Source organism: Vigna unguiculata, chromosome 1 (assembly GCF_037176805.1).
Source record: "Vigna unguiculata cultivar grain cowpea cultivar isolate G323 ecotype 2 chromosome 1, ASM3717680v1, whole genome shotgun sequence".
NCBI lineage: Eukaryota > Viridiplantae > Streptophyta > Magnoliopsida > Fabales > Fabaceae > Vigna > Vigna unguiculata.
In genome coordinates, this window is record NC_140792.1 from 39,697,017 (window position 1) to 39,711,359 (window position 14,343).

The 14,343-nt window shown below is 28.2% G+C and overlaps 2 protein-coding genes across 2 annotated transcripts; one reads left to right on the forward strand and one right to left on the reverse strand.

Moving 5' to 3' along the window:
- Positions 1 to 1,721: 1,721 nt before the first annotated feature.
- On the reverse strand, positions 1,722 to 3,684 carry NOP10 (nucleolar RNA-binding Nop10p family protein). Its single transcript, XM_028061658.2, has 4 exons — positions 3,530 to 3,684; positions 3,376 to 3,448; positions 3,187 to 3,229; positions 1,722 to 2,045 (listed from the first exon to the last, which is right to left on the reverse strand). The coding sequence occupies exons 1-4, from the start codon at positions 3,664 to 3,666 to the stop codon at positions 1,948 to 1,950; spliced, it is 351 nt and encodes a 116-aa protein (XP_027917459.2). The 5' UTR covers positions 3,667 to 3,684; the 3' UTR covers positions 1,722 to 1,947.
- A 432-nt stretch (positions 3,685 to 4,116) lies between these two features.
- Positions 4,117 to 9,432, forward strand: LOC114163388 (uncharacterized). The gene is made up of 14 exons (XM_028047700.2): positions 4,117 to 4,234; positions 4,331 to 4,647; positions 5,310 to 5,484; positions 5,618 to 5,701; positions 5,806 to 6,047; positions 6,246 to 6,453; positions 6,537 to 6,616; positions 6,831 to 6,915; positions 7,043 to 7,174; positions 7,271 to 7,384; positions 7,491 to 7,541; positions 7,890 to 7,974; positions 8,822 to 8,878; positions 8,998 to 9,432. The coding sequence occupies exons 2-14, from the start codon at positions 4,424 to 4,426 to the stop codon at positions 9,096 to 9,098; spliced, it is 1,638 nt and encodes a 545-aa protein (XP_027903501.1). The 5' UTR covers positions 4,117 to 4,234; positions 4,331 to 4,423; the 3' UTR covers positions 9,099 to 9,432.
- Positions 9,433 to 14,343: the final 4,911 nt, after the last annotated feature.

Here is a 14,343-nt window from a genome sequence, read left to right on the forward strand (position 1 = left end):
TTATAATTAAGTCAATAACGAAATTAATGTCTCATGCGTTTTTATGGTACATACTTCAGTTTGTGATTCAACCGTATAAATATTTTTTAATATAATAACAAGAACAAGACAAGAGAATAACTAATAATTTTAAAAGTTTAATGGTTAATCGTGTTTTACTATAAAAAATCATTTTAATTCTTTAATTTTTAAATTTTAATTACTTTTGTGACAGTATATAAAATGGTATTTTAGAATTGTTATCGTTTTTAAAATAATGGAACTCAATTATTTAATAATAAAATACTTAAATATAAATAGAAATTTTATAAATGAGTTTCATTACTTTAAACTTTATATTCTTCAAAACATCTATTCTCTAGAGTTTCTTTTCTCTCTTTACAAATTTAGATATTGTGTTCATTTTTCTGAAGATCAGAGATCACCCGTGTGATCCTCGTAGCGAGATCTTGAAGTTCATCTAATCAATTTCTCAAATTAAGTAAGATGATTTTCAGTTCTTCTTTGTATGACTTTGTAAATACTTGCGTGTCTTTTTTTTGGGGTCGCATGTGTTTTAGTTTTCTCTGCTGATTAGTGATCACGAGGATGTGATATGATCTTTTTGATGATAATTCTCTATGTAGATAGAGTACCCGTGTCTTAGGGACAGATTTGATGTTTTTAGAGTCGGTTGAGTATATTTCATTAAGGAAAGTTAACCTTAAACTTATATTTAAATTGAATGATTTATGGTTTGTGAAATTTATTAGATTGTTAAAGTGTTGATTTTGTGTTTAATTTGAAGTGTAATTCTTGTTAGATGTTGTTGATTGATTTAGTGGTGATTTGAAAATATAGGATTTGAGTCATTAATCAAATTGGTACCAACTCTATGGTTCAAGGACTCTTTTAAAACAATATCTAGAAGGAAAGTACCAATTTGGGCTACAAAACAGGTAAAATATAATGTTGAGTCTCACACAACAACGCTTAGTTCTCTGGTGTTGAGCGCTCATTCTTTTGAGACAAATGACGCTTGCACTAGTCTAGAAGAGTATTTTTTTTTTATGATGTGTGGTTATATATATATATATATATATATATATATATATATATATATGGTTTTATGATGTATCTGTATCATTTTTATTCGGCTAGCTTTACCTATCCGTTTCTTTATTTGTCTTTTGCTATCTTCTTGTGGTCTGAGCAAGGAATAATATGTCATAATGCATAAGTAGATTTGAAGAAGTCTTCCTAGACAGGCTTGAATGAGTTGAATAGAAGATGTGTAAAATTTTGATAAGAACCTTTAGTGGGTTAAATCCTTAAGTTTCTCCTCATGTGTGTATAATTAAATCCCCTTTGAATGACTATAGATAGTTAAAGAAGGTGGAAGAAAAAAAATATATAATTTGACACATAATAATTCCAAATGAAACGCCAATTTAATAAAATTAACAAAATGTTATTTAATAAATATTGACTAAATATTGCGTCTCAATAAAATCAACGAAAAATATAAAATCTATAATAAATCATAAATCTAAATATAAAAACCAAATTACAATTGAGTCATCTTAATATAACTCTTTTTTATCTTATAGTTTCTTAGTTGGGAAAAGGAAAACGTGTAAAATATATTTGAGCAGATAAAAATTTCACATTCTTAATTGATTCATGTAGCTGGTTTAGCTGCACTTTTATGTCGTTTTGAAAGCTGGCAATCACCCCATGCGTTGACACAAATGATTTTTTTACAACATTATATTGACTGCAAAACAACTCAAAATGCATAGTCACTTCATTCTAATACAGTAATACGTGAGCCAGATCTTACGTAATTCGTTCATAACACAATATATATGGCTCAATCACTTGGCACCAGGTATCGGCACTACACTAGTTCACAAAAACACTGACAATAACAGAAAAGACATTTAAAAATTGGTACTTCAAAATCACTCAGTACTTTGGAGGTGGCTGCTGGGTTGGTAACAATCCAAAACGCTTCTTCAGAGTAACTCTCTGCCTCGAATATTTATCATCGGGTGAAAACCGGGCTGCATTTTGGGAAAACCATTAAAATCGTAACAAGTACAGAAAATGGAGCGAATTATAAACAACATTTGACATGTATTTGTCAGAGATATGAAAACAAGAAAACGAGAAAACGAGGAAAGCGTTTCTCAATTTGCAGTGACAAATCTGCCTTATGCCAATGACAAAATCCAAACTGTGCAAAATGCATATCTTTAAAATATTATATAGGGTGCAATGAAAATAATAAGTTATTTAACTGCTGAAAATAGAAAACAAAGTACCAAGTGACTTTTTAATTAAAAGAAAAAGCAATAAATCAAAATAGAAAATATTTTCTTGTAGTAAAAATTAGCCCCAAGCAACCAAGTTTCACACTATAGAAGTTCTTAATCAAACAGCCACAATGATGATGTTTCTCATTCAATGACTTCCATCCAATGTTACATATAACATGCATGTGAAGATGAAACTGACTCGGCACTTACGGAATAACGATGAGGCTGATGGTGTTACTTTTGTTCCACATTTCACTTTTTTTTCACTTACCAAGAATGAAATCCTCAATGAAAAAAAGACCAAAAATGCTCGAGAGAAAAAATACCAAAAGGTGAAAAGGGTACAAAAGAAAACAAAAATCAAGAACAAGCACCAAAGCATGTCAATCTCTCTAAGAATTTGACAACAACAGACTCTAAAAAATGGCAATTACCACACAACAAAGAAAAAATCTTGAACCCAATTTCACAAATAAACTCAAAAGAAGAATACCCTGCCAGAGAAAACTCAAAGAATTTTCTTTCCAACCATAAATTCCACAAACCACAGATTGAATGCAATGCCAAAACCCTTTTACCGTCATTGACAAAGCAAATCCTCTAAATTAAAACACAAACTTCCATTAATCCAAAGAATTCTAGCCACCAAACAATGCAAGAACAAGAGACGAGAGTTTCAGAAAACTATCTACGCAACTAGAAGAGAAATAAAAAAAAATACAAACTGTAACTATAATACGGTCCACAGTGCATTTCAGTATTAACACAGAAATTGCACAGAGAATGACAAAAGGTTTTCTTTAGAAATCAAGAACCAGTATTATAACATAATTCGGAAGACCTCACATGTATAGGTCAAGAAACTGTGGTAAACAGAGCAAAATACCTGGATGCGCAGATTGTGTAGCTAGCCCTAGCGGCGACTCCTTCTGCAAAGAAGAAAAACAACACAATCTTTCAATAAGTCATTTCAGATTGAGTCAAGAGGGCTAAAGAAACACGAGAGAACAAATCTTCTCATTCCATTATTGAATCTTTGATAGATGTAAACTACAGAACCATATACAAAATTTACCTTAGTGGTGTAGACTTTGTCACCATTGTCGTTTATGTAAAATTGAAGATACATTATCACTGATAACTTCTCACTGCGAAAATCGAATAAGAAAAGCACGTGTCAATATCAGAAATTATAAACAACAATCATTCTAGGGTTATCAGAAACATACCTGATCGAAATAAACAGCGACAGGGATAAACTCAGCCGAACGTAAAGCGAGAAAACAGCGACGGAGGCGAGGGAAAGGGTTATAAGGTTTTCTTGTCGACACAAGTCGCTTTGTTTCAACGAGAATGGGCCTTTCATTTAGGTTACAGGCCCTTTTTATTGGTTATGGGCCATTTTGCTAACACGGAGTGGCCCATTATGTTCACACGGTATTTTTTATCTTCTCACGCCCCCACTCTTTTGTTTAAGCTTGTGTTTTGATAATTATTTGAGTTATATATAATTGATGGAATGTATGTTACCACCTTGGTTGGGATTGGAATTTCTTTTATGTTTTGTATACATTGATTATATATATATATATATATATATATATATATATATATATATATATATATATATATATATATATTATTATATACAAAAAATATATAAAGTATCTAAAGAGTGTGACTTGTGAACAAAGGTTTTTTTTTTATTGAGCCAAGTCATACCATAATGTTGTATCCGACATTATTGGATCCTCTCTCTCTTGGCAGTTTTACATAATTATAACTATTAATTAGATGGTAATCCGAATTATCAGCTTCTTCCCACAAATTCAACTTTTTCACATTCTCAATCTTTTAATCCATCAATTATTGTTTCAATCCGCTGCGTTATTTTTTTTCTTACGCTTTGTACTTCCGAAAAGCTTGAAATTAAGGTACGATCAGAAACTATTGCGTGTTCGCCAAGTCAATTATAACCATTTTTTTTTACTTTTTTGTTGTTTCGATATTTAATATAAAATGATGTGCAGGGTTATCATAGTTGAAATTTGTTGAATTGAAGCTATTGCGAAAGGAGTGATGGTTGTTGTTGGTAGTGGTTGAAAGTGTGATTGGTGAGCGAAATGGATTCTGCAAGGAGTTGGTTACAGAAATTTCAACCACGAGATAAATTAAGAGCCACTACTAGAAAGAAAGACGATACTCAGGGTGGAAATGAAGGTCCAAACGTGCCTCTGGATGAAGCAGCTCTTTCCAATATCACAAAGCAGAAGGTTGCAGCAGCTAAACAATACATTGAAAACCACTATAAGGAACAAATGAAGAACCTTCAGGAAAGGAAAGAACGGTATGTTACATTTCCGGAATATTAATAATTTAACTTTTGAAAATCCAGTCCATAATTTCTTATCTTGTTAGTGTGATTTTTAAATGAATGCGTATTCTGTTATCTACTTTTTAGAATAAATGTTGTTTTTTCTCATTAATGCATTATACTTTACTTAGTATACTGGTTGTAGTGCAACAAAAGATATTATATCAATTAGTGTTCCTAGTTTCGCTAGAATTTTCTACGAACATTGGAAGAACTACCCTGGTTGATATGAAACAGGGGTGCAAGTTTGAAAAAGAAAATATGTGAAGAGGATGAAGAATCAAGAATGTTTCTCAATATGTAATTTATTGTTTGACTCAAATTTGGTGGAGAGAATCTTTATTTAATCTATATATAAATTTCACCAAATCTTAGGTTAGTGGTTCTTAACACAACACATTGTAAGTATGCAATCCTAGTGAGTTAGTGGAACTGTATTATTTATTATTGTGGCAGAATTTTCTTTGCAGTGCAAGTTGAGATTTCATGAACCATGACTACAAATTTTTCTTACTGTTTGGTTAAATTGTGTTAAAACTATCCAAAGTATTGTGTATGTTTCAGTATTAATTTGAGTTATGATCGTTGGATTGACAAATATGTTGAAAACATTTCTAATGCCTTACATGTTACAGTCGAACCATCTTGGAAAAGAAGTTGGCTGATGCTGATGTATCTGAGGAAGATCAAAATAACCTACTTAAATTTTTAGAGAAAAAGGAAACTGAATATATGCGTCTTCAGAGGCACAAGATGGGTGTAGATGATTTTGAGTTATTGACCATGATTGGAAAAGGTGCATTTGGGGAGGTATGTTTGTGCTTCTTATATTATATGTGATACAAGTTAATGCGATTTCTACCTGTTTTCTTAGCTTTTAAATCTATTTATGCTTCTGTCCATCAATGGTTGTACTTTTACCTACAATTTAAAATTGTTTTAGGTCAGAGTTTGTAAGGAAAAGACTACAGATCATGTATATGCAATGAAAAAGCTTAAGAAATCAGAGATGCTTCGCAGAGGCCAGGTTGACAATCATTTGCCTAGCTACATGTATTATTTTACAGAAGAGTAATTTTCATGTTAAAGGCTGATGGAGTTATCACACTTTAACTCAGCTAACTATTTCAGGTAGAACATGTCAGAGCTGAGAGGAATCTCCTGGCTGAGGTTGACAGCAATTGCATAGTTAAACTTTATTGTTCTTTCCAAGATGAGGAGTACTTATATCTTATTATGGAGTATCTACCTGGTGGGGATATGATGACTCTGCTAATGAGAAAGGATACCTTGACCGAAGATGAAGCCAGATTTTATGTGGGAGAAACAGTTCTAGCCATTGAATCAATACATAAACACAATTATATACATAGGTATCTATGAAATTGGATGTCTACCAGATATCAGTCTTGCATTCTGCAATATGTTATAGTTAATTATACCATGTAGATTAAGATGGCAATAAGCCTAAAATAAATTGATCTACAAAACTCATTATTGGAAGTAAGTTTTGTTGTGATTAATTGATTTTACATTATATAAACTAATCTTCATAATATGGCACATTGCAGGGATATTAAGCCTGATAACTTATTACTTGATAAATATGGACACTTGAGACTATCAGATTTTGGATTATGTAAACCATTAGACTGTAGTACACTTGAAGAAACAGATTTTTCTTCTGGTCAAAATGCAAATGGATGTGCTCAAAGTGATGAATCTGGACGCACACAACAAGAACAGTTGCAACACTGGCAAAAGAATAGGAGGACACTTGTAAGTTCAAAACTACTATGTGGATTTTCTTGTGTGTGTGTGTGTGTGTATGCTTGCAAAATGTGAATGTATGAATGTTACAGGCTTATTCTACTGTCGGTACACCAGACTATATTGCTCCAGAAGTTCTATTAAAGAAAGGCTATGGGATGGAATGTGATTGGTGAGTTCTATGCTTGTGAATGATAAGACTCAAACTAATTTCATTTTGGCTTTTATGACACATCTAATACGGAAGCATACTTTTGTTTCATTCGGTAGTAGTGATTCTTTCAAGACATGTTTCAAGTAACAGTTTACTTTAGACATTCTTGTATATTTGATGATTTAGATGTTTTATTCTGATACAATGATGTTTGTCATGATAAAATTCCCAGGTGGTCACTTGGTGCTATTATGTATGAAATGTTGGTGGGATATCCACCTTTTTATTCTGACGATCCAATGTCAACATGTAGAAAGGTAACATTGATTATAAAAATAACTACAAGCTAAGACTACTGTAATGTTTCTCATTTGATTAGATAGTTCAAACAGTTTTATATTTTGTATTGCTCAATTCATTTATCTAACTCTCTATTTTATGTAGATAGTAAATTGGAAATCTCATTTAAAGTTTCCTGAAGAAGCAAGGTTAACTGTAGAGGCTAAAGATCTTATAAGTAAACTTTTATGTAATGTGAACCAGAGACTGGGCTCAAATGGTGCAGAAGAAATAAAGGTGTTGTATGGTGTGTCCTTTTCTACATTCTTAAATATCTTCTGTAGACTTTTTAATATAAAAATTACCTTCCTATTGCATTTTTTTTTTCTTTAGGCTCATCCATTTTTCAATGGTGTTGAGTGGGAAAGATTGTATCAAATGGAAGCTGCATTTATTCCTGAGGTCAATGATGAGTTAGACACTCAAAATTTTGAAAAGTTTGATGAGGTATTTACATTTTTCAAATTATTGCTTATTTTGTGTTGCAAATTGCTTAAGATTGTTCACATTTGTAAAAAGAAATATTCTCATCTTACCTTTATCACTTATGCAGTCTGACCACCAGGCTCAATCATCATCAAGAACTGGCGGTCCATGGAGGAAGGTAATCCAAGATTTTATTCTTTTTTCACATTTTTCATGAAGTTCTCTTAGAAATTATTATGAAAATTTAGTATAAATACCACATACCTCATTGATAAAAGAATATATCGAAAACACATTAGTAGTGTGTTTTTGAAAAAGTTATATAGATTTTTTAATAATACCAAAACAAACTTCAAAGAAATGTATTCTCTCACTTTCTTGGAAAAATTAATCCATATTCTGGTATTTATTTCTTGCCTTGTGTATAGTTCTTGAATGTCGGTCTTTACAATTTTTTATTTCTTAATTTATCTCACACATTTTTCTGTTCTCATTCTTATTTGACTTGTTCAATGTGATGGTACAGATGCTTTCATCTAAAGACTTGAATTTTGTGGGATACACATACAAAAACTTTGAAATTGTCAACGATTATCAAGTTCCTGGGATGAGTACGTAACTTTTTGCTCATTTTTCCTTTTGAATTTTGATAATGTTCCTCGGAAGATGTTGTTTTATTTTGTTTCATATATCTACTTTTAAAATTAATTTTTGTTTCTATTTATATGTCTATTTACAATTTTAAGATGATATTGGTTATATTTTTTTCTCTTTCTTATTTAAATATTTCATATAATAAGTTAAGGATAAACAAGGTTGAGAAATATGTTATAAAGTTAAAAAAAAAAATCTAATATAAGTGAAAATATTATTCACAGTCATGTGTTAAAATTTTAAAATGTACACATTTAACTTTTGGTAGATGTTGTGATTAAGTCGTGCTATTTTTGTGTGAGAGAAGTGTTGATAATTTTTTAAGTATTAATCTCACTTCAAATTTATAGTAAAGAAAAACAATGATTTTCATTAAATATCTTAGTTGTTGTGAAACAAGTAAAATTTGAACTCATTTCCCTTTTTTTTCCTTTTTAATTAAACCAAAGAAATTTTTTCATTGATTTTTCTTTCTCTTATATTTCTTGTGTACCCTTCCTTTTTTTTTAAACCTAAAAAACTAAATAATTATTTGTTACTTTAATAATAATTGAGTAAATTATCACATAACCATGTCATATCCATAACTTGAGATCACCACCAAGTTAAGCCAATCTTACCTATTACTCGTTCAATTTTTCTTTTGTAGAAAATGCTGCAATTGCATATCGATAATAGTTCACACCAATGAAGTTATATATGACTTTCCAATAAGCATTGTACAACACAAAATTTATGGTTCATATTGAAAATTAAATAAAAAAAAAAGTAATTTTTTTTCTTTTCTTTCCTTTTGTTTTGCAGCTGAATTAAGGAAGAAAACAACTAAAGTAAAGAAGCCTTCTGTCAAGTCTCTCTTTGGTATGTTCAGTTTTGTTAGTTTCTTTAAATTTGTTTGTTTATGTTGCTCATTGTATACATGTTTTTGTTTTTGGTTTGTAACACTAACTCTTGTTGTTCAATTACACTGATTAACACAGATAATGATTCTGATACATCTGAAGCATCTGCATCTGAGGCTCCTGAATTAGCTTCAGGCACAATTAAAAGGATTGATGATCAATTTACTCATTCAGAATAGAAATAACAACTGAAGTCTATATTAGTGTATTAACCATTTTTCGTGTTTATTGTAATTTTTGCTCTTATTCATTTGTTCTTGAAAACCTCAATGGATACATGATTGATGGTTCGCAGAAAAGTAAGAAGCATATGTTGTTTGTAGAAGCAATTGATTACTTATTAGTTAGTCACCAAACCTATATAGAAATGTAAATCTCTTATTCACTATAACTTGTCAAACATCAACACTCTGTAAGCAATAGAAACCATGCATATATGTCTTATGCCTTTACATTGATCATAACAAAATCATTATTCCCAACAAATGACATAGGAGACATGGAAGTTGGTTTTGTTTCCTAGAAAATGTTGTTTGTATAATCAATTGAATTGATGTTAGCTTAAATGGATAGCATAAGTCTATTATTCTCTGTTATTTGCAAATATTTAACTCTTTGTAGACAAATAATGTGTATGACAATATAGTATTATTTTGAAAAAATAACATTAAAGATTAAAGACATGAAAGTTGATTCAAAAATATGTTTGCAAAACTTAACTCAAGTGAATTAAAATTTAAATAACATCTAGAAATAAAATGTTATATTTTTTATCATGTTTCTAAAAATAAAGGACCTAGTTCGAATTTGTCTTATAAAATAAAAGGACCTAATTAAATGATTTAGAAAACAATATAAAGGACCTATTTATAAATAATAAAGAGTTAAAATGTATTCTACAAATTAAGTCGAAAAAAAAAATGATTGAGAATGGCTGTGTAGATATATAGAACTTGATTCTCTAAATACTTTTTTTTATTGCATGATGAATTTTACATATTTTAACGCTAAGCATAAATACCAGCTCTAAAAGAATATATGAAAAACGTTAAACTGAAAATACAAGAACAAAACAAATATCCACAGAATACCTATACGATAAAAAAAATTGAAATAATAATAATAAAAAAAAAGATGACCAAATGCTGTCATCTTTAAATTATAACACAATAATATTTAAAATCAAAAGTTTCAGCAGTTTGACTCATAATGGTAATTATTTTAATATAATTATACAGTCAACAACAACTATGTTATACTTATTTGAATATCATTTGTTTTTTACTATTCACAACAATGATAGAAAGAGACTCATTCAATCCTCAACAAAAGCAATAAATCTATAAAAGTGTATAAGTGTATTGTATTTTATTAAAGAAAAGAATGATGAATTAGAATAAATGAAAGTGTATTAGATAGACAGAATTTACCCATCATTTAAAATATATATATATATATATATATATATATATATATATATATATATATATATATATATATATATATATTAACTTTCATCTTTCACTTTTAATTGAAACATCTAAAATTATAAAATCATGTTAAAAAAAAAACAAAAAATAAATGATTGCCAAAATGTTAATGTGATGCTTTGAAATAATAGAATCAAATTGCAAAGATATTTCCATAAAAAAATAAAAATTATATTTTATTCATTACCTAAAGAATCTCGCACGATATCAATAGATAATATACTTATGTTATATAAACATGAAAATAAAAATAAAAAATAAAAAAGAGAGACTATAGTTTAATTAATACCCAAATAACAAATTTTGTTTGTTAATAAAAGTTAAATAATTTTTTGATCTCTAGAAAAATTTCAAACTAGTCAATTTTTTTTTATTTGTTTCAATTTGGTTCTTATTTCGATAAATTTATTGCAATGAGACTCTTTGCTTTAGTAATGTATTATCAATGTTAACTGATATGTTGTGTCAGCTCATGATTTTTTTTTTTCAGTTTTTTCTTTTAATTTTTAAATCTATTTTAGTTTTTTAAATAAAACAAAAATTGTCACATGTTAAATTCAGATCTTACCATGCGATAGTGACGTGTATGAAAGTGTCACGTGTCATTATATATGTAAAAGACTCTCGATTTAGGATTTAGTCCTTGTATTTGTTGTGTTGTTTCAATTTAGTCTTAATTTTTTTTACCTAAAGCAAGTTCATCACGTCTAAATTGATATTAAATTTAATTTTTATATGAATGTTACGATGATATTTTTATTATAATTGATATTTATAATCAAATTACATTTATATTTTGTATTGAATTTTATTTAAATTTTATTTTAAATATTTATATATTAATAATTTATAGAAAAATAATAGAGTTGATTTAAAAATATCAATTTATTTACAACAATTTTTTAAAATAAATATATTTATTTATAACAATTTAAAATAAATATATTTATTCATAATTTTATTTAATAATTTATAACATTTTAAATTTTTACAAAATTGTTTTAAAATTGTTATAAAATTGTTTTGAAATAAATTTATTTAAGAATTTATAACATTTTAAATCGTTATAAAATTGTTATAAAACTGTTTTAAAATAAATTTATTTAACAATTTATAACATTTCAAATTGTTATAAAATTGTTTTAAAATTTTACATTTTAATTTATAAAGTTATTATTTTTAAACTAATTCTAATATTTGTTTGGAAATTATTGATATATAAATAGTTGATACAAAATTTAAATAAGGGTTAAATATGTTTTTGGTCCCTCAAGTTCAGCGAAATTTGGAATTAGTCCCTCATCAAAACTTTTGACCAATTTAGTCCTTCATCTTTAAAAATATGTGAATTTAGTCATTTTAACCAAATTTTGTTAAGTTTATCTAACGTTTCAAGCGCATTTCATGATAGTATTTGACTTATTTACACTATTTGACACATTTTTGCTTCAATGTTAACTCAAATATTATCATAAAACGCGTTTAAAATGTCAAATAAACTTAATAAAATTTGGTAAGAAGGATTAAATCCACGCATTTATAAAGATGAATGACTAAATTGGTATAAAGTTTCGAAGAGGGACTAATTCCAAAATTCATTGAAACTTGAGGGACCAAAAACATATTTAACCCTTTAAATAAAGTTCAATGCAAAGTATAGATTTAAGTAAACTTAATCTTATTAAAAATATCATTGTAACATTTATATAAAAATTAAATTTAGTCTTTATTTGAATAGAGATAAAATTGCTCTAGTTTAAAAAAAATTAGACTAAATTGAGATAAAATAATAAATAGAGAGACTAAATTGAGATTTTCTACATTCAATAGTGATACGTAGCACTATCACTGTCACATCACAATGTCACTATCATATGGCACAATGTCAATTTGACACATTGCATTTAAAATAAATAAATTTAAAATTTAAAAAATAAGAAATCACGAACTGTGATACTTCTTTAACGCAATTAGTGCATTACTAACGATAAATACCTTATTGCAAGAAATTTACTAAAATAGGGACCAAATTGAGTCAAATAAAAAAAATGACCGATTTGATATTCATCTACAAAAATGAATACCGGTGAAATTATTTATCCTTACAAAAATTAGGAAAAACATAGTATTTATTTGATTTTTTTTTGGTTAAATATGTTTTTGGTCCTTCAAGTTTAAGTGAAAATTGGAATAAGTCATTCTTTAAAACTTTTGACTAATTTAGTCCTTCATCTTTAAAAATGTGTGGATTTAATCCTTTTGATCAAATTTTGTTTAGTTTATCTGACATTTGAGTCATATTTCATGATAGTATTTGAGTTGTTTACACTGTTTGACACATTTTCATTTCAATGTTAACTCAAATATTATCATAAAATACGATTAAAACGTCAAAGAAAGTTAACAAAATTTTGTTAAAAGGATTAAATCCACACATTTCTAAAGTTGAAGGACTAAATTAGACCAAAGTTTTGAAGAGAGACTAATTCCAATTTTTACTGAAAATTAAGGAACTAAAAAGATATTTAACCCTTTTTTTGTAATGTTTAATGCAATCTAATTATATTGTCTATATGTACGACCTGAATATGTTTTTCAAGTATTAGATAAAAAATGTAAACATAAAATAGGAAAAAGATATAAGTAATTTTGTAAATAATGTTTAATTATTTAATTATTAAAAAAATAAATTATAAATAAAATAATAGTTAATTAAGTTTTATTTTATGAAAGTCATCCTCTCTCTCTGAAAGAATATTCTCCAGTACTTTTTCTATAATTATGACCTCATATTTCATTTATTTGAATATTAGATACCACTATAGGAGTCCCAGCCAAAATTAAAACAAATATACCAAATTATATTTGTGATAAGAGTAAGTTTAATTTTTGTTTATTTTTTAGTCATTTGAAACACTTTGATGCATGTGGATTAAGAGAGTTTAAAGAAGCTTGAAGAGAATTTTTGTTTATATGTGATTATTCGGGTGTGTTGAGATCATTGCTTTTTTTTTTTTTGTGTAAATAGAATATTGTGTGAGAGTCAGAGCTATTGGGAGAAACATTAAGATTCTTTAATCCAAATAAGGAAAACTATTAATTTATAACAATGTTTTAAGTTAATGATTTGATGATGGAGAATGCATGATTTATGCTTTGGTAGGAGTATTGTAGTTTCGATGAATCGAATAGTATAATTGGATTGTTGAATATTGAGTACTAAGGTTGAATTGATAATTGATATTTTGATGAATAGTATGAACGCTTGGTATGTTTAATTACTTTAGATATGTCATTTTGGTCAATTTATTCAAAGGTATATTTTGAATGAAATTGTGGTATTTTGAAATAAGAAATGATTAGGCTTTGAGGTGTTAGCATAGTTGAGATGTCATAGTTCATATTGATGTTTAACATGACTTTATTTATAACTAAGAAATGTTAAAATTGCATAGATAGTTTATGTTAGACCTATTGTGCCACTGGTTATCAGAATGTTATCAGACCACCAATTAATATTTAATTCGGTTAAATATGTTTTTTGTCCATCAACTATAACATAAAATTGAAATTGATCCCTTTTTGAAACTTTGTTTGATCTCCTAACTTTATAAGTGATTGAATATAGTTCATTCCACTCAACAACGTTAAAGTTTCTCTAACACGTCAAACGATGCTCCAATGGTATTTGCATTGTTTAAACGTCATTGTCACGGGCTTCTTTCCCTATTTGAATTCCTCATTTTGTTCCTCTTACATGGGACTCCTTTATCCCTTCATGGCCATTGAAACTTCTTCTACGGTGCCCACTCCTCTACCGTCAGCGCCATTGTAGCGCTCCCAACCGACAACGTCGCTGCTATCATTGTTTTCCTTCCTCGCGTAGGGTTTCTTCATTCCAAATTCAACTACGCTCGCAACCAGCAAGTTCCTC

Bases quoted from the DNA above. Each gene is read 5' to 3' on its own strand.
- LOC114163388 (XM_028047700.2), top strand. From the start codon at position 4,424: ATGGATTCTGCAAGGAGTTGGTTACAGAAATTTCAACCACGAGATAAA. The intron at 6,617-6,830 runs GTGAGTTCTATG...TAAAATTCCCAG, and splicing joins TATGGGATGGAATGTGATTG to GTGGTCACTTGGTGCTATTA. The intron at 7,975-8,821 runs GTACGTAACTTT...TTTGTTTTGCAG, and splicing joins TTATCAAGTTCCTGGGATGA to CTGAATTAAGGAAGAAAACA.
- NOP10 (XM_028061658.2), bottom strand. From the start codon at position 3,666: ATGAAAGGCCCATTCTCGTTGAAACAAAGCGACTTGTGTCGACAAGAA. The intron at 3,449-3,529 runs GTATGTTTCTGA...CGATTTTCGCAG, and splicing joins TCGCTGTTTATTTCGATCAG to TGAGAAGTTATCAGTGATAA. The intron at 3,230-3,375 runs GTAAATTTTGTA...TCTTCTTTGCAG, and splicing joins ACAAAGTCTACACCACTAAG to AAGGAGTCGCCGCTAGGGCT.